Source organism: Dama dama, chromosome 5, assembly GCF_033118175.1.
Source record: "Dama dama isolate Ldn47 chromosome 5, ASM3311817v1, whole genome shotgun sequence".
NCBI lineage: Eukaryota > Metazoa > Chordata > Mammalia > Artiodactyla > Cervidae > Dama > Dama dama.
The window spans coordinates 96,778,101-96,798,958 of NC_083685.1; the positions used below are offsets into that span (position 1 = coordinate 96,778,101).

The window sequence follows — 20,858 nt, forward strand, 5'->3', positions numbered from 1 at the left end:
CTCTTTGCGACCCCATGGACTGTAGCCTATCAGGCTCCTCCGTCCATGGGATTTTCCAGGTAAGTGTACTGGAGTGGGTTGCCATTTCCTTCTCCAGGGGATCTTCCCGACCCAGGGATCGAACCCGGGTCTCGCACATTGTAGGCAGAGGCATTTACTGTCTGAGCCACCAGGGAAGAGCCCTTATGGGGGTTAGCCACGTCCATATCCTCTGATATAGCTTACTGTACATGTGTACCATTCTCTCATTTGCTTACTAAATATGGCATGCTAGATTTTTTCTTCATGCCAAAACAATTTATGTCCATTGCAGAGAATGTAGGTAATGTGGATAAACAAAAGAGAAGAAAAAATAATATGAAAATCACCCAAAATTCTGCCACCCAACAATGTTACCTTTTTGTACACTTCCTTTCCATGTAACCAGGGAGGAGACCTACAGTGCATACTCCTCCATCTAAAAGAATTTCCCCTCTTACAGCCCCTGCTGCTAATGCTGCCTTAGTTTATACCACATAACTCCATCCCACAGGTCACCAGGATTAGACACCCTCCCTGTATTAGTCAGGGTTTAGTCAGGAAAGCAGACACCACCCTGGGTTTTTCAAACCAAATAAAGGAAATTGGTTCCACAGGAAATGGAAAAGCTGAGAAGCCAAACACAGGATGGTGAGGAGACCGAAGGTTAGCAACTGGCCAGAAACAACTGCTGTTCTAGGCAGAAGGGACAGCAGGAGAAGGAGGTTTTATCAGAGCACAGAGTTTGGGGCCATCAGAAGGAGCCAGAACCAAGGGGGCGGGGCGGGGGGGACTTCCAGGGAGCTGGAATCACAGAGGCAGAGTCTGTTTGTGGGGGAGAGGAGACTTCTTGGGAGAGAAGTAGCCACAGTCAAGGACCTCATAAGAAGAGAGAAAGAGGGGAAACTATCCCAGCCTTTTCCCTCCTCCTGTTCTCCAGCCATCTGTCTTCCCTTGGCCAAACTTACCTAGAAGGCTCTGGGCTAAAGAGCCTGAGTAGTGATGGGGAAGGGGACAAGGGAAGGGGGAACCTATGTAGTATTTTTTTTTAGTTAATTAATTAATTTTGGCTACACTGAGTCTTATTTGCAGCTTGCAGGATCTTTCCATCTTCCTTGTGGCATGTGGGATCTTTAGTTTCAGCATGTGAACTCTTAATTCCCACACCAGGGATTGAACCTGGGGCCCCCTGCATTGGGAGCACGGAGTCTTAGCCACTGGACCACCAGGAAAATCCTACCCATGTAGTATTCTTACCAAAAAGGTTTAAGCTGAATCTAATCAAGAAGAAATAATCAGGCAAATCAAATTGAAAGAAATTGTGCAAAACAGCTGTCCTAGACTCTCCAGAAAGTCAACGTCACAAAAGATGAAAAATAGCCAGAGAACTTGTCTAAATTAAAAGACATTGGGGAGACAGGAAAACTAATTTCTGTGTGTGCTCATTATTTGAATACTGGATCCAAAAAAATAATATGTAAATTGTGGAAATATGAATCCGAGTAGCAGATTAGATTACAGTTGTATGTAATTGCTAAACTTCTTGAGTGTGACTGTTTGACTGTGGTTATACAGGAGAATGCCCTCAATCTCAGGAGATATACACCAAAGTATTTGATATCTTCAACTGACTGCATACATATATACATGGAGAAAGAAAGTGTGATCAAGTAAATGTAGCAAATGATAAAATCAGTGACTCTAAGGAAAGGGTCTATTGATTTTCAATGTACTATATGTGCGATTATTCCAAAAGCTGAACGGTTTTCAAACTAAAACCTTGAGGAAAAAATTAGGCTTTGGCCAGTGGAATAAGGTGAAAAAGATGAACTGAACCAATCAGTTCTTAGGAATTTGAACCTAAAAGCATTAAAAGAAACTGTTAGCTCCAAGGGAGGTGGGTGCACTGCAGAAGTGGCTGGCTGGTGGGATGGCAGATGAAGAAGAGAATCCCACCTTTGAGGAAGAAAATGAAGAAATTGGAGGAGGTACAGAAGGTGAACAGAGTAAAAGAAAGAGAGTTTTTTCTAAAGAATTAAGGTGTATGATGCATGGGTTTGGAGATGACCAGAATCCTTATACTGAATCAGTAGATATTCTTAAAGACCTTGTCATAGAGTTCATCACCAAAATGACTCATAAGGCAAAGTCAATTGGAGGAAGTCATGGTTGGGTACAAGTTGAAGATATCATCTTCTTGATTCGAAAGGAGCCAAGAAAGTTTGCTAGGGTTAAAGACTTGCTTACTATGAATGACGATTTGAAACGCACTAGAAAAGCATTTGATGAAGCAAACTATGGATCTTGACACCTATTGTACTTTCTGAAGCTTCATTATCTTCTGGGGAAACCATACTTAGTAACTATATTTTCCACAGTAAGGTCCTGATACCTAACCATGTGAATGAAAAACGGAGAACCACAAAGTTTTCAGGCTTTATTTTCACATCTTCAATTTTAGAGTGATATATGAGCCTTTAATTGCCTGCCATTATATTACCATACTTGAATTACTTATTGGATTTTAATGACCACATGTAAGTCAAAGTATCTTTGGATTGCAAACCATTCAGTTTCTTCTGACTCTTGACCAAGTCAATGGTAAATTAATATTTATATATGCCATTAATTATATTGGGCCATTGTAGGTTGTACTGTAGCTGTTTAATATGTGAAATCTAAATGGAACCTTTGACTTTGATAGCTAAGATGTGTTTCATGTATTTCTAAAGCTTTTAGACTGCAGTAGTATAAGTTATTAAAAGATAGTGAACTGGTTTAGGTTTATTTTAAGAAGAGAATGATATTAGAAAATACAGCCTTTTGTAGGAGTGTTTATTTGTCTTAAGATAATTTGTTTTAATACTCTTTAGATAACAAGAGTGATTTAATTTTAATTTTTTATTTTTTGAGAAACTAAAAATTTCCTATGAACATTTCTGTGTTGGAAGATTACTGGATTAAACATCTTTGGGGTTTACAATATACTATTCATCAGGTTTTTAAAAAATTCATTTCCCCAGGTTAGATTAAAACTTCTGAAAGTGCTTTCAGTAGCAGGAATGGCATTGCTGAAAAAGTTGATGGCAGGTAAGCATTTGGGGTAGTGTTTTATTAACATATATGTTAGTATTTATTTATTGTGAAAATGTGTACTTGACTAAAACCATGTGTGGCCATGGAAACCACTTTTGTAGTTCAGGATATACAAATTTTGTGTGTATTTAGCTCATTGTATTATTCCTGCATTAAGCTTAAAGTAAGGATTAAAACTGCATTTAAAGGGATCACTGGATACTACTCTTTGTGAAACTGAATGTTTTGTGTGTCACTTATAAACATTATCTATGAATCAGTACTTAGGAAGATTTCACTTTCTTAACCTATCAATAAAAGGAATAAAGTATGAAAAATTAAAAAGATTACTAAAAAAAAAAAAAAAAGAAAGAAACTGCTAGTTAGCAATAAAGTTGTAGGTGACAGAAAAACGTGGCTGGAGTTAAGTGAAAGAAAATGAAAGTTGCTCAGTCAGGTTTGACTCTTTGTGACTCCATGGACTATAGCCCACCAGGCTTCTCTGTCCATGGGATTCTCCAGGCAAGAATACTGGAGTGGATAGCCATGCCCTTTTCCAGGGGATATTCTGATCCAGGGCCATCTGAGTCACCTGGGAAGTCCAGCGCAACAAACTAGGGAATTCCCCGACAGCCCAGTGGTTAAGACTCCATGCTTCTGCGGCAGGGCAGCAGGTTGGATCCCTGGTTGGAGAACTAAGATCCCGTATGCTGCAAGGGCAAAAACAAAACAAAAACAAAATAAAAAGTCCCAACAAACTAAAATCATATGCAAATCAAAATTATGTGGTGAGAGAAACACTACGTAGTACTGTTTGAAAAACAGCAGCCAAGTATTCTTCCCATCTCCATAAGCACACGCCACGTCTCCCATCAGGAGGTAAAGTCTATTTCTCCTTTCTGATATGAACTTGCTTTGACCAAAGAAATGCAGCAGAAGTGACACAGTGCCAGCTCTGGACCTAGAGCTGAAGGTGCTTGACTGCTTTATTCCTCTTGGAGCCTTGAGTCACCATGTAAAGAAGCCCTGCTGGAGAGACTGGTCGAGCCAGCTCCCAGGTAGTATAGACAGCATAGCTGAGAAGCCACACTTGTCAGTGAAGCCAGCATCAGCCTCCAGCCCCAGTCAAGCTGACCCAGCCACCACCTGACAAAGCAAGGATGAGCTGTCCCTGCCAAGCCCTTCCTAAATCACTGTATCATGAGCCAATAAATAAATGGCTATTGTTGTTTTAAGTTAAAGAATTTGGGGGAGGTTTACTATGTAGCCAATAGGGAACAGAGCAGACAGTCAGGGACACAGAGATGCCTGTAAGGAGAGTGAAAAACTTCCTGAGTTTTATCACTCCAGGTCATGCCACAGGTAGACTCAAAAAAACCCCCACTCCTTTCTTGAGTTAAATTAAGCAGGGGTGGGGAGGGATGGATTGGGAGTTTGGGATTAGCAGACACAAACTATTATATACAGAATGGTCCTAAAGTATAGCACAGGGAACTATATGTGATAAACTGTAATGGAAAAGAACATGAAAAATGTTCTTTATATATATGTATATATATATATATATATATACATATAACAATCAATTTGCTGTACAACAGAAATTAACACAACAATGTAAATCAACTATACTTCAGTAAATGTTTTTAAAAAATGAATAAATTAAGCAGGTCTCTGTCCCCTGTAACAGAAAGAGCCAGACACAAATGTCCCCTATCTTTTCTCTTTGCAGATGTTTTCATTTTTCAAAGGGTCTGATGAATATCTCTTAGTTGTGCTTGTCCCCATTCATTTCCGTATTTATAAACAGCACCTGATTTTTTTCAATGGTTTGTTGTAAAATGCATCATCAAATAAAAGGGGGGATAAAATCATTCATGCAACCTAAGTATAATTATAGTGTAAACAACCATCCACTAAGTTTGAGATATAAAACAAAGCCAGTCTTTCCAAAGTCTCTGTTTACTCCTCAGTTGCAGTCTCTTCTCTGCCTCCCAGCACTAAACACTGTGATGACTTCTGCATTGATCATTTTTTCTCTTCATTTTTCCACCTAGATATTCATCCCTAAACATGACTTAGTTCTGAAAATTTGAGTAGCAAGAACCAGTGAAGGAGGGTAAGGAAAGGGTGATGCTTCAACTGTTGAAGGAGATGAACTGAACTGTCTCTGGGTCATTGTCTGGGCTTCAGCTTCCCTGAGCATTTACAAGAGACTTTTATGGGAAATCATTGAGTAAGATGATGAGTAACACTAGGCATCAGGCTCAGCACCGTTGAGACATGAGGCAGTGTCGCAGCATGGGCCAGGTTTTAGGTGTTCGGCCAGGACACAGTCGGAAGGAAAGGCTGTTCTGTATCTTCTGTTCACCAGGACTTGCCCTCCAACTCTTCCAAGAGGTCAAAGCAGAGCATTTCTAGACACTATCCACAGCAGGTCAGGCAGCACGGCATGCAAGAGTGATCAGCGGGTTGATGAAGTTCAGAGAAAAATTTGGGCCTTTTGTCCTTGATTTAAAAGTCTGTATGAGAGTGGGGGTGGGGGTGGGGGTAGGGGCAATAGTGGTGGTGGCCCTCCACCATTTTGTCTCTCTCTGAGGTTGTACTGCTTCAGTCTAGTTTGTTTCCTTCCGCATCTAGCACACAGCTGTCATCCTCAGATTGCCCATCATCCTCAGATTCCTTTCACCTTTCTCCTGTGTCAGATTCCTATTTATGGTATTCCATGCTGGAGGAGGAAATGGCAAACTACTCTAGTATATTTGCCTGGAGAATCCCATGGACAGAAGAGCCTGGTGGGCTACAGTCCACGGGGTCACACAGAGTTGGACACGACTGAGTGACTGAGCATGCATGCACGCCTTCCTCTTGGTTTATTCTCTTGTTCAAAAAGCACAGCCTCCAGTAGCTTCTTCAGAAAGGATGCATGGGAGGGAAATGCATCCTTGAAATTTTGCCTATCCGAAAATGTCTTTATTTATCCTCAAATTTGACTGATAATTTAGTTAAGTGGAGAATTCTAGGTTGGAAATCATTCTGCTTCTATATTTTTTAAAAATTTGCTTTATTTATTTTTTTTTGCTGAGCTGAGTCTTCATTGTGGTGAATGGGTTTTCTCTAGTTGTGGCATGTGGGCTCAGTAGCCCTCAGCATGTGGGATCCTAGTTCCCCAACCAGGGATTGAACCCAAGTTTCCTGTACTGGAAGGTGGATTCTTAACTCCTGGACCACCAGGGAAGTCCCTGCTTCAGTATTTTGAAGGCATTGCTCTGCTGCTTCCAGTGTTATTCACTGAAGTATGAAAAGCCAAATCTAATTCCTGATCTCCATCTCTTTTTCTTTCTCAAAGATTTTTAAATCTCTTTGACCCTGTGTCCTGAAATTTCATGATGATGTGTCTGGCTGGGTAGGACTGTTTTCATCCTTTTTTCTGGGCATTCGAAGGACCCTTCAGTCTGGAAACTCATGTCCTTGGTAAATTTTTCTGTACTGTTTTATTGATGGCTCAGACAGTAAAGAATCTGCCTGCAATGTGGGAGACCTGGGTTTGATCCCTGGGTTGAGAAGATCCCCTGGAGAAGGGAAAGGCTACCCAGTCCAGTATTCTGGCCTGGAGAATTCCATGGACTATACAGTGGGAAAGAGTCGGGCATGACTGAGCGACTTTCACTTTCATCGATGACTACCTCCTTTAAATGTTCTCTGTTCTCTCTGTCTAGAGCTCCTATTATTCAGATATTGAACCTCCCAAGCTTATACTCTAATATTCTCATCTTTACTCTCCTATCCATCTCTTCATCTTCTTCAGGATTTTTTCAAGTTTATCTTCTAACTCTTCTATTACATTTTTCAGGTCTACTATCCTGCCTTAATTTTTAAAGCTCTTTTTTATTCTCTTAATATTTATAATTATATAATCCTGTTCTTACAACAGACCTCCCAGGTGGTTCAGTGGTAAAGAATCTGCCTGCCAATTCAGGAGACACAGGAGACTCGGGTTTGATCCCTGGGTCAGGAAGATCCCCTGGAGAAGGAAATGGCAATCCACTCCAGTATTCTTGCCAGGAAAATTCCATGGACAGCGGAGCCTGGTGGGCTACAGTCCATGGGGCCAAACAGAGTTGGACACGACTGAGTGAGCATGCATATGGGTTCTCATAACATGAATTTGATATATTCTCTTATCTTTAGGAATTTATTACTGAGAGATTTTTAAAGTATTTATACCCCTGTACCCTGTGTGGTTGTTTTGCTATTTGTTTTTTTTTTTTTTAACTCTTACCTTCAATGTTAGAAGCAGCATCTGATTCTTTTGCAGGGAACTTGCTTCCACCCACATTTTCAACCCATACAAGTGGATTTATCATTTGCTAATTCTTTTGTCCTGAATAATACATTTAACTTGCTTGGGCTTTAGTTTCTTCATCACTTAAATGAGGATGATGATAGAATCTATTTTATTGGGGTTGTCAAGGATTAAGTAAAATAATACAGAGGACACTGATTAAGTGCCTTTTCAAGCTTGGGAAGTCTAAATTGTCCAAGGCTACACAACTAATCATAGAAAACTCAGACTTACATTTATGATTTGACACATAATTAGTACTCCATAAATTTTACTATTATGTAATAACAGTTTAGAAGAAAGGAGGACACGATCCAAGCCTGGCCAAAGAGATTCAGCACTGGGATTGTTACTGGAATGATTTGAAAGGAAAGACTCTTTTCTTATTAGGTTATTAAATTGATAAAATACCATCCCAGAGCTGCTACTAGCCTCCTGTGATGGTTAAAGTTTTATGTAAAATTGACTAGGCACTGGATGCCCAGGTTGAACCTTATTTCTGGGTGGTCCATGAAGGTGTTTCCAGAAGAGACTAGCATTTGAATGAGTGGGCTGAGTAAAGCAGAAGGCCTTCCCCAATGTGGGTGGCCTTACCCAATCCACTGAGGGCTGACTAGAACAAAAAGGTGTGAAGAGGTTGCACTCTGCCTGACTATTTAATTTGCCCTCAAGCACTCCTAGTCCCCAAGCCTTCAAACTCAGACTAGAACCTATGCCATCCGCTCCCCAGCTCTCCAGCCTTTGATGCACCATCAGCTCTCTTTGGTCTCCAGTTTATAGACGGCAGATTATGGGACTTCTCAGCCTCCATAATCACATGGGCCAGCACCTTATAATAAATCTCTTTCTAGTATTTGTATTCACATATAACTTATAACAATATATAATTTAAGATTCCCTAATTTATACAGATAAAAATCTGGGGACCATGTAGGAATGGATAATAAGATGATAGTGGAAGGAACATAAAGTTGATCAGGCCAAATTTATTGCTATGGGCTCACTAAGCAGATTCTGCATTTAGTCTGCAGCTTGGGGAGTTAGAAAGGGCTCTGACAGGTTGATTGGCTGAAACATGGGCCAAAATGCAGCAGCGGGGGCGCGCAGTGACTGAATTGGAAATGCTGAACCCACCTTGGTTGAATGTGGAGGAAAGGATTCAAAGGATTAGGGAGATGGGAATGTTACAGGGGATCTGTTATTTATGGCTTACCCACCTGGGAGGGTCTGAAAGACAGCACCACTGCTACTGTGAGAAGTAAACTTGTGAGGGGAGCCTCCTCAGAGCCTGGAGGAGCTCTGAAATTGCTCTTCGCTATAGGCCAGACCTCCCAGTGAGAACTGCAGCCAATGAACTGGGAAACCTAAAGGCTATGGGAATAGGAGACCCAGGATTGATCCCTGGATCAGGAAGATTCCCTCAAGAAGGAAACGGCAACCCACTTCAGTATTCTTGCCTGGGAAATCCCATGGACAGAGGAGCCTGGCGGGTTACAATCCAGGGGGTCACATAAGAGTCAGACATGACTTAGTGAATAAACGACAACAACAAAAGGCGACAGGAGTAACTGGATTCCAGGATGGCGAAGGCCAAGTGGTAGCACGCAACTGCCCAAGGACAAGATGGGCTTGATTACCATAACGGATAGCAGAGTCAAAGTAGTAATCAGAAGTATTAATCAGACTCTTCCTGACCTAGTTGGATGGTTGATGATGGTGTTCCAGAAGTGAAAAAGATAGGAAGCCTATTAAACTTGATCTGTATAAGCAAAAGAATTCCAGGTCAAGTGAACAAAATATAACTAGAATAATGGTTCAACAGTCAGTTCCCAGACTTGAGCCAGTTTACAGATCCAGAAATAATTTGTAGCCAGCTGTCTGGGCACCCCTGTGGCCCAATCCAGTTGACACATAAAATTAACCATCACAAGTCCACCCCCTGTTAAGCTGAAGGTCATATGTATCTCCTTAAACCATACTAATCTTCAAGTAAAGAATAACAAAGGTTTAATTCCACCGGACACAATACAACTGAAAATGCACTAGTCCCTTCCTCAGAAGAGGAGGTAAAGCCCCTGAGTGATGTTTACTCTCCTTGTTATCCTCTATCTTAAACAGTATGATGTAGAATTAACAATACTTAAATACTATGATCTCAAGTCAGTACATCTTATGTTGCATGCTAAGGAAATAAGAGAGGAAAGAAAAGATAACTTACAATCATAACAAAATAAGAAGGAAACCTCTATGAGTTAACAATCCTCATTTCTCTGGCTTGCCATGTGGCTGGTATTGATAACTACCTTCTACTCACTGAATTTTTGTTGAGTTTATTTCCTACCTTCTGGCGGGCAAGAGTCTTCCCAAGTGTAGAGTAGTTGCTACTTCTTGCTCACTAGTGCTCTAGTCACTAGTCTGATTAGAATATGTCAGTGCAGTGCACCAGAGTGATAGCTTGTGGAAAGGAAGTGTGTGAAGTGTTAGTCGCTCAGTCATGTCCAACTCTTTGCAACCCCATGGACTGTAGCTTGCCAGGCTCTTCTGTCCATGGGATACCAGGCAAGAATACTGGAGTGAGTTGCCAGAAAGGGATAAAATTCCTTTCTCCAGGGGATTTTTCCGACCCAGGGATTGAACCTGGGTCTCCCACATTGCCGGCAGATTCTTTATGTCTGAGTCATCAGGGAAGCCCCAGGGAAAGGTGATCAAGATTCCTGTGAACTAAATTATGACATCAGGCTAGAGAGGTAAAATATCCCTGAGGTAGGACAGTAAAGGTCTATTATTGGCAGTGCCACCTAAAGCAGACTGCTTGATGAGGCAAAGAAAAAGGCATTTGCCAGATGAGTAGCTGCAGGTGAGGTGCCAAGAGATGTGTTACTTTGCTCAAAGAAACCACCTCTGGTACGGTAGCTGCTATCAGAGTTATCACCTGGTTAAGCTTATGACTGTTATTCTCTAGGACCCACCTGTCTTCTGCATAGACCAGAAAGGCAGGTTGAATTGGGGGTGTGGTGGGAATCAACACCCCTTTATCCTTGACATCCTTGATAGTGGCACTGATCTCTGTGATGCCTCCAGGAATGCAGTATTGCTTTTGGTTTACTACCTTCCTACATAGAGGCAGCTTTGGGGGCTTCCACGTGGCCTTTTCTACCATACTAGCTAGCATTTCACAGTTCAGGGAACCAGTGAGGGGATTCTGCTAGCTTCTGAGCATATTTATTACAATTAAGCATTTTGGAACCGAGGAAATAACTACAAGATGGATTCAAGGGCCTCTGAACCTCTATTAGACAGACCTGAGTTAAAACTCCATTGATCTCCTGTCTTACATCAGGCTCTCCTCTGACTGGTGGGTTCATAATGACATTTTGGGTCTCCTGGAATTAATTTCAGTTCAGAGCCAATGCCCAAGTCTTGAAAGGTCTGACTGTTTCCTTTCCACCAATGCACAGTTACTCTGGTAATAGCTATTGGTCCCCTTAGGGGAAGGCTGGGAGAAAGATCAACAGCATAAATTTGGGGTAGCATACCAGGGTCCTTCCTCAAGGGGACTGGCCTCCCCTTCATTCAAGGGGTTCTGGGTGTGCCTGAAGGTGTTCCAAGAGGAGATTAGCTTTTGAATTAGTGGACTGAGGAAAGAAGACGGCCCTCCCCAGTGTGGGTGGGGCTCATCAAACCCACTGAGAGCCCAATAGAACAAAATGGTAGAGGAAGGCTGCATTCACATTCCACCTGGTCCTTTGAGTCAGGACTTCAATCTTTTGCTCTCAGCAGTTCGGGTTCTTGGGCCTTCAGACTCAGCCTAGAATCGACACTGTCAGCTCTCTGGCTGTCAGCCTTTGAATTACACCATCAGCTTTCTGGGTCCCCTTGGCTCTTGTTTATCTGGAGAAAACCGACTAATACACCCTCTTTAACAGCTCTCAAGGAGAGTCTATGTGAAAGTGAAGCCAACACAAAATAAGAATTAAGAGATGGAAACAGATTACTCATGATGACGTGAGTGCCCAGATCCAACCTGCCTGAGGTATTATGCGCCCTTTCTAGTACTATGAATCAATACATTTCTTTCTCGGAAGCCACTTTTAGTTGAGTTTTCATCACTTGCACAGACAAATTGCAACACAATGAGAACATACCATTTTGAATTTATGTATTTCACTTAATGTATCATTACCATATTTTCATGTTATTAAATTATACTCCAACATTATTTTCTTTGAAGATGCTTGCTCCTTGGAAGGAAAGTTATGACAAACCTAGACAGCATATTAAAAAGCAAAGACATCACTTTGCCAACAAAGGTCCGTATAGTCAAAGCTATAGTTTTTCCAGTAGTTATGTATGGATGTGAGTTGGACCATAAAGAAAGCTGAGTGCCGAAGAATTGATGCTTTTGAGCTGTGGTGCTGAAGAAGACTCTTGAGAGTCCCTGGCAAGGAGATCAAACTAGTCAATCCAAAAGGAAATCAACCCTGAATATTCATTGGAAGGACTGATGCTGAAGCTGAAGCTCCAATACTTTGGCCACCAGTTGTGAAGACCCAACTCATTGGAAAAGACTCTGATGCTGGGAAAGATTGAAGGCAAAGGAGTAGGGTGCTGCAGAGGATGAAATAGTTAGATAGCATCACTGACTCAGTGGACATGAATTTGAGCAAACTCCCAGATATAGTGGAGGACAGGGAAGCCTGGCGTGCTGCCATCCATGGGGTCGCAGAGAGTCGGACAGGACTTAGTGACTGAACAATAACAACAAATCAGAACTAAGAGACACTCAACAATTTCCACACAAGTTTTAACCCTCACTGTTGAGATACATTTTTCCCCCCAACCCTTCCAGTATTTTTGAGGCTCCACCTTCCTGAAGGTTGCCCCCAGACTCAGGAGGAACAAGGTGGTAAATCCTTCTAACAGATGGATATTATAGCAGTGATAGCCATCTAATTTCACATGTGAACATCTATCCATAACTGTTCTGTTACTGGAGACAGGGGCAGGGGGCAGGCAGGGCAGGTTGAAGGGAAACTCCCTCTTATTCTTGAATAGAAACAATTAAGTTTAAGTATGGAAAAGATCCTGATGCTGGGAGGGATTGGGGGCAGGAGGAGAAGGGGACGACAGAGGATGAGATGGTTGGACGGCATCACCAATTCAATGGACATGAGTTTGAGTAAACTCTGGGAGTTGGTGATGGACAGGGAGGCCTGGCGTGCTGCGATTCACGGGGTCGCAAAGAGTCGGACTCGACTGAGCGACTGAACTGAACTGAACTGAAGCAAAGCTGAACAGGATTTATACTCAAAGAGCTCAAGTAAGAATTCTGCAACAAAGTTCTTCCTTTGTTGCGACATTTATCTTTTGCAAGGAGGGTAGAACTTTGTGGTTATTTGTTTAATATGTAGTCTGTCATCGCCATCTTTTTCTCCAGAAAGGAAAAAAAAAAAACAAAAAACAATTTTATGACTAATGTCAGGGAGTTTTTCTGCTTATAAACAGGAATTTAAACAGTTTCCTGAGAGTCATAGAGTAGGAGTATTTTGAGTACAGGTCATACAAATCCACTTAAACCAGCTTACATTTACGAAGGAAATTGTATTTTAAGGACCTGGAGTTAGCCACAGAACTCAAGGGCAGAAATCTGACTGGTCCTCAAAAACAGGCTCAAAAGAGTCTGGAATCAGGGACTAGAGTGCTTCCAGAGACACCGGAAGTCCTGTTTATCTCATCAGTCTGAGCTGAAGTCTCAGCCTTACTTCCAAATTCCTGGGAAGGATTGGTCAGCCACAGTCTGGTACTTATCTCTAAAGCAATCAACCTCACCCAAGAAAAGGGTGTGAACCTGAGGATTGGGGGAGGTCAAATTCCCAGAAACCTGGCATTGGGAGCAGAGCAATAGATAAATGAGTCCTTCGGGTGACTCAGAGCCCCAAAGCCTCACAGAAGAAGAAGAAGCTTGTAGTTCAGTCGCTAAGTTGTGTCCGACTCTGCGACCCCATGGACTGACTGCAGCACACCAGGCTTCCCTGTTCTTCACTTATCTCCCGGAGTTTGCTCAAACTCATGTCCATTGAGTCCGTAATGCCATCCAACCATCTCATCCTCTGCAGCCCACTACTCCTTTTGCCTTCAATCTTTCCCAGCATCATCAGGGTCTTTTCCAATGAGTTGGCTCCTCCCATCAGATGGTCAAAGTATTGGAGCTTCAGCTTCAGCATCAGTCCTCCTAATGAATATTCAGGGTTGACTTTCTTTAGGATTGACTGGTTTGATCTTCTTGCTGTCCAAAGGACTCTCAAGAGTCTTCTCCAGCACCGCAATTCTTTCAACAGATGAAAGCATCAATTCTTCGGCTCTCAGCCTTCTTTATGGTCCAACTCTCACATTCATACATGCCTAATGGAAAAACCATAGCTTTGACTATACAGACCTTTGTTGGCAAAGTGATGTCTCTGTTTTTTAATATGCTGTCTACATTTGTCATAGCTTTCCTTCCAAGGAGAGTCTTTTAACTTCATGGCTGCAGTCACTGTCTGCGGTGATTTTGGCGCCCAATATTTTGACAGCAGAGTCATCCATATAGCAGGGCATAAGCCTAGAAGCACTGGGAGCCAACACATAGGAAAACCTTCTGGGAATGGATCCAGCCATGAGAATCCTAAATAATTCAGATCAATTGGCTTTGGTGTGGTAAATGAACTAGATGCCGGTCAGAGGGGGTGGGCAAAGGTGGACAAATTAGGATCCTGCTGCAATAGCCCAGACAACTTCAACAGGGGAAAAGATCATGGAGATGCAGGGATACTAAAGAATTCAAGAGACATTTAAGAGATAAAAATCAACAAGGCTTAGAAAAGGGGAGGAGACAAGAGTAACTTCTAGATTTTGACATGCATAACTAATATCTGATGAAAATGATTCAGAGGTTGGGAACACTGGAATAGGATCAGGTTTTGGGAGGAAGATCATGAGTTCAGGTTGAATGTGTTGAGGCTGATGGGTCTTTTAATATTGAAAAGATGATACACAGCAGGCAACTGTGTACAGGGAACCTCGGTGGAGAGGTGTGGGCTGGAGGTATAAATGTAATCTTGTTACAATTAACTTATTTTTAATTGGAGGATAATTGCTTTACAATATCGTGTTGGTTTCTGTCATATATCAACATGAATCAGTTGTAGGAATATATATGTCTTCTCCCTCTTGAACATCTCTCCCACCTCCCACCCCACCCCATCCCTCTAGGTTATCACAGAGCACTGGTTTGAGCTCCCTGTGTCCTACAGTAAATTTCCACTGCCTATCTAATTTTACATGCGGTAATATGTATGTTTCAATGCTACTCTCTCAATTCGTCCCACCCGCTCCCTCTCCCTTCCACAAGTCTGTTCTCTATGTCTGCATCTCCACTGCTGCCCTGCAAATAGGTTCATCCATACCATCTTTCTAGATTCCATATGTATGTGTTAATACATGATATTTGTCTTTCTCTTTCTGACTTACTTCATTCTGTATAATAGGCTCTAGGTTCATCCACCTTATTAGAACTGAGTCAAATGCATTCCTTTTTATGGCTGAGTAATATTTCATTGCGTTAACCTCTGAGCCACCAGGGAAGCCCAATATTCCATTGCGTATATATACCACGATTTCTTTATCCATTTATCTGCTGATGGATGTCTAGGTTGCTCCCATGTCCTAGCTACTCTAAATAGTGCTGCGATAAACACGGGTGCATGTGTCTTTTTAAATTATGGTTTCCAATGACAAGGCCAGAGATTCGATAGATGCAGGGAGTAAGGAGCTTCAGGTGAAGTGGCAGCTGGAGACCTGCGTGACCAAGTGTGTGGATGACCACATGAACCTCATCCCAACCATGACCAGGAAGATGAAGGAGTCGCTCTCATCCATGGGGAAATAGCTGTCTGCTAGTGGCCGTCAGGGCTGAGGGCAGGAATCGATTTAAAAGGAGGAATGGGGATTTGGGTCTTTTAAGGAGAGTTAAGGAATGAGGAAATTAAGGATGACAGCAAGTCTAAGGCCTGTGTTTCTTTCCTCTGGACGCTGGTTCCTTTGTGTTTCAATCCTAGAAAGTGAAATGGAAAAAAAATGGTGCTAAAATTTGGGTCACAGATAGCACAGGTTTGTTGTGAGCCTGAATTTCATGTGGCAAGTACTTCTCCTGCCAATAGGGAGTCTCCCTTGTCCCAAACCAGGGCCCTCCAAGGTACCAGATTCTCCTACTGCACAGATACCAAGAGGCCGGCAGGTTCATGTAACCTGCTTATGGTCTAGTGGAGTATGAAAAGAGGTGTTTCTATTTGTTGCCCACCTGCTGTTTACCAGAAGGATCACTACAACATTTTCCACAAACTAATAAAATCCATGCAGTCACTAATGTCGAAAGGGGCAGGGGGCTTTAGGGGGTTTGTTTTGCTTGTTTTTCTTTTATAGACAAGGGCATGACGTTAAGATGTAAAGCTGGGAGAGGCAGTTCGGATAAAAACTTTGAAAGGGCCCCTGCAGGTACTCATTTCTCCATCAAGATGTGGATGTGTGTTTCTTAAAATTCTCACACATTACATCATTCAGCCTGGAGACCCTGCAAAAATGTAAGAAGCGATATCACACTGGTAAGGGAAGCAAGTGTTCCCTCTCACTGGCAGCCATGGTGGGCCCTGAGGCCGCCTGCAGCAGAATCAGCCAAGCGACAAGACAATCTTACAGTGACACTCGGCCTTGAACGGAAACAGGATTTTGACAGTATTATATGCTCATATTCAGGAATGAACAGTGAAAGAGGAACTATTAGCTACTTAAATAAGAGGGTTGTGAAGTATGGGCTTTGGAAAAATCTGTTTTTCATGAAACAGAATGAAAGCCTAAACCCAGTGTTGCTTACTTTGCCCCCTGAAATAACAGAGCTTTGTTGAGACAATCCCCTGGCAACAAAAAAGTCAAGGGAGGAAAAGTAAGCAACTCGGGGATGAACTGTGGCTCCTTCAGAGCGGTAAAGGGACTGCCCTCCATTACCAAATACCACTTTTGCCAGGGCCTTTGCTACATGTGTTGTTCTTGCCCCAGTTCTGGCCCCTTATCATTTTGATAAGGACCTTGTTTTTTTTTTTTTACCAACTTAGTACTTGAAATGATAATGTCTGTTTGCTGTTTCAAGACTGTGATATATTTTCCTAGTGGTTTGGTTTTCAAAATAAATAAGACTTAATTTTCTTTCAAAAAAAAAAATAAATTATGGTTTCCTCAGGGCATATGCTCAGCAGTGGGATTGTTGGGCCATACGGTAGTTTTATTCCTAGTTTTTTAAGGAATCTCTATACTATTCTCCATAGTAACTGTATCAATTGCTGGCGAGGGTGTGGAATAAAGGGAACCTTCTTGTACTGTTGGTGGAAACTCAAAACTAAATGTAATCTTAATCCTTGTTGCCATGCAGTGCTCTAGTCCACCCCCAACTTCCATCACAGCCTCTTGACCATATTGCCTAATCCACTGGTCTCCTCCAATCTACTGACATGGAAACTTCAGTGAATGGTTCAGAATGTCACTCCCCAATGTGGAATCTGTTCCATTAATTTCATGATAGAATTTCCCAGCAGGGCACAGATTCCTGGTATTTGCCTAACTGCATCAGACTGGACACAATAGAAGGTCAGATAATAATCAACCTGACACTGGTATAGAAGGGCAGGATTCAATAGGACACAATCAAAAATCTCTTTATTCCTTTTAAAAAAAAATATGTATCTATATATGGCTTCCCTCATGACTCAGTGGTAGAGAATCAGCCTGCCAATGCAGGAGGCACAGGTTTGATTTCTGCTCTAGGAAGATCGCACATGCCGCGGAGCAACTGAGCCCGTGTACCACAACTCCTGAGCCTGTGGTCAGGACCCGGACACCCAACTCCTGAGCCTGTGGTCGGGACCCGGATGCCCAACTACTGAGCCTGTGGTCGGGACCCGGATGCCCAACTACTGAGCCTGTTGTTGGGACCTGGATGCCCAACTACTGAGCCTGTGGTCGGGACCCGGATGCACAACTGCTGAGCCCAGTGGTGGGGCCCTAGTGCCAGTGCTCCGTGACGAGAGAAGCCACTGTAATGAGAGGCCCACACCCCACAACTAAAGAGTAGCCCCTGCTCTCCATAATTAGAGAAAGCCTGTGCAGCAAAGAAGACCCAGGACAGTCAAAAATAAATTTTAAAAATTATTTTCAAATATGCATATATAAATCCCATTTTGTTTTTAATTTTATTATATTTAAATTATTTTTATTCATTTGGCTGTGCCAGGTCTTAGTTACAGCATGAGAACTCTTATTAATGGTTGCAGCATATGGGATCTAGTTCCCTGACCAGGGATTGAATCTGGGCCCCTTGCATTCAGAGGACAAAGTCTTAGCCACTGGACCACCAGCAAATCTCCAAATCTCTTTCTTCTTAACCCTCCACTGTTCTCAGACCTGCTGTGTAGCATCTCCCTTCTGGACCTCTGGATTATATTACCACCTGTAGCTTTCTTTTAAATTGTTATCAAAATATAAGATATATATATAGAAAAGTATATATATCATGTATATACAGTCCAGTGAATTTTCACAAACTAAATAGACTTGTATAAGTAGCAGCTGAGATCCTATAGCCTCTTGTGTTATTTTGGCTGTTGGAATTAGGATAATTTCAGATATTAAAAGGCCTAGTCTAATCTATTACTAAATTTGCATTTCTCATCCAATTCAAAGTATATTCACTTCCTCCTAGTTCAGGTTTGAGACTCAGAAACCCTACAAAAAGGAAAATGAAGGGAGTAGTCTATAACTTTCAATATTTTCTTTCTGGTTTTTCCCTTCCTTCCTCTCCCCTACCTATACTGCTCTGGCTTCTCCAGAATCAAGATGAGGAAAAGGATGAAAAGTGAAAGAGCAAAGATCAGGTACCTTTCTGTGTACTCCCCAATCTCCCAACGGTGTAACTCAAATTATCCCAAGAATTCTTTCTCCACACTTTCCTCATATCCAGGAACCAGCACAAGGCAGCCTCCTTTTTGTGGCTCAACCAGCATCCACCTAGGAAGGAGAGGGGGGATCCTCTTGGAAAGCACTCCAAGTCTTACTTTTATTTTTTGGCTGGCCTCACCATACAACATGTGAGATCTTAGTTCCCTGACCAGGGATCCAACCTGCACCCCCTGTATTGGAAGCATGGAGTCTTAACCACTGGATCACCAGGGAAGTCCCAAAGCACCCCAGGTTTTTACAAATGGTTCTTTCCATACCACCTAACTTGGCTACACTGGGCCACCAACTCTTTAAAAAATTGACTGCACACTTTCTTCCTGATTAATCCCTTTCTTCTGTTAAATATAGATTGGAATAGAAGAATTACAATTCATAAGTACAAAAGCAAGGACAGACCATCACCATTTTGTAATCCTTGATGAAACAACAGATCTAGGTAATAGCCATAACAACTAGTAAAATCATTAGGCAAACGGTTAACACGGCACTCTACAGTGGATGTATCAAGCTGATAACCTACTCTATTATTACATATTAATATATGTTAATTTATGGAATAGCAACATATATATAGTGTGTGTGCTTGGTTGCTAGCAGCATATTGGCATAAGGATAGATGTATAAATCACAGGAATAGAGTACAGATATAGACCCACATATATACAGTCAATTGATCATGAACAAAGATTCTGAGGTAATTTAGGACAGTTTTTTCAACAAAAGATTAGTCTTCTCAACAAAAGGTCCTGGAATAATTGGATGTGTGTGCATGCTCAGTCATGTCCAACTCTTTGCAACCCCATGGACTGTAACCCGGGGCTCCTCTGTCCACAGAATTTTCCAGGCAAGAATACTGGAGCAGGTTGCTATTTCCTTCTCCAGAGGATATTCCCGACCCAGGGATCAAATCTGTGTCGCTTGTGTCTCCTGCACTGGCAGTCAGATTCTTCACCACTGAGCCACCTGGGAAGCCCAGAATAATTGGATATCCTTATGCAACCCATTTCAGTATTCTTTCCTGGAAAATTCCATGGATAGAGAAGCCTGGCAGGCTACAGTCCATGGGGTCACAAAGAGTCAGACACGACTAGGCAACTAACACACACACACACATATGATGTAAAAGAATGGATCTCAACCCTTGCCTCATGCCATACACAAAAATAACTCAAATTATAAGCTTCAGTAATAACTGAAACTATAATATGCTTAGACAAAAACATAGGAGAATTTTTTAGTTTTGATTTGGGTAAAGTTTTCTTAGGTAAGACAAAAAACGTATCAATTATGAAAGAAAAAAATGGATAAATCAGACTTTATCAAAAACTTCAAAAGACACTATTAAGACAATGAAGATGCCACTGCCAAGACCAAGATGACCACAAGAATCGCAGCATTCCTTAAGAAAGTCTGAGCCAAGGAACCAGGCACCCTTCACCATGGGGGGCCTCGCTGTAATTCTGCCCGCACTCAGTCCCACAGCAAGTACTCACTCACGATCAACCAGGCCACAACACAACTACCCAGGGAGAGACCCCCTCTCCAATGGCACCAAATAAATTTGTGAAAACCACACACACACACACACACATAAAAGACAATGAAGAGACATGCCACAGACTGGGAGAAAATATCTGTAAAACATTTATCTAATAAAAGAATTGCATCCAGAATATATAAAGAACTTTTACAATTCCATAATAAGAAGACAAACAACACAATAAAACAAAATAGGTCAAATATTTTAACAGACACATAACCAAAGAAGACATATGAATGGCACACAAGCATATGAAAGGATGTTCAAGATCATCAGTCACCACGGAAATACAAATTAAAATTGGAATGACTAAATCTTAAAAGACTGTCAATACCAATGTCGGTGAGGATGCAGAACAACTACAACATTGCTGGTGGGAAAGTTAAATGGTACAACTACTTTGGAAAACAATTTCACAGTTTCTTATAAAGTTAAACATATAATTACCATATGACTCAGCAATTTCACCCCATGTGTTTATCCAAGAGAAATGAAAACATTGTCCACACAAAGCCTTGATGATGTATATTCATAGAAGCATTAAATCATGTTCAAAGCAGAATTATTCATAAAGCCCCAAATTGGAAACAATCCAAACATACATCGACAGGTAACTGAATAAACCAACTGTGGTATTTCTATAGAATAGATTATTACTCAAGAAAAAAAAAGTGTCAAAAAAAAAGGAATGAATTGAAGATGAAATAGATACACTTCCTCCTCTACTTCCCACTAAGTACAGCTAAAAACTATGAACATCATACATAAAAAAAAATTAAGAAGACTCTAAAAGGTAGAGATAATAAGACAGACCAGCTAGGGACCTTGGGAACAACA

General features: G+C 41.7%; 1 protein-coding gene and 1 long non-coding RNA gene across 2 annotated transcripts in view; one reads left to right on the forward strand and one right to left on the reverse strand.

The window, feature by feature from the left end:
* LOC133057141 (uncharacterized) overlaps nucleotides 1-20,858 on the reverse strand; it is a 109,110-nt gene that overhangs the window by 59,923 nt on the left and 28,329 nt on the right. The window lies entirely within an intron of this gene.
* LOC133055959 (transcription initiation factor TFIID subunit 13-like) lies at nucleotides 1,949-2,326 on the forward strand. Its single transcript, XM_061141041.1, has one exon. The coding sequence runs from the start codon at nucleotides 1,949-1,951 to the stop codon at nucleotides 2,324-2,326; it is 378 nt and encodes a 125-aa protein (XP_060997024.1).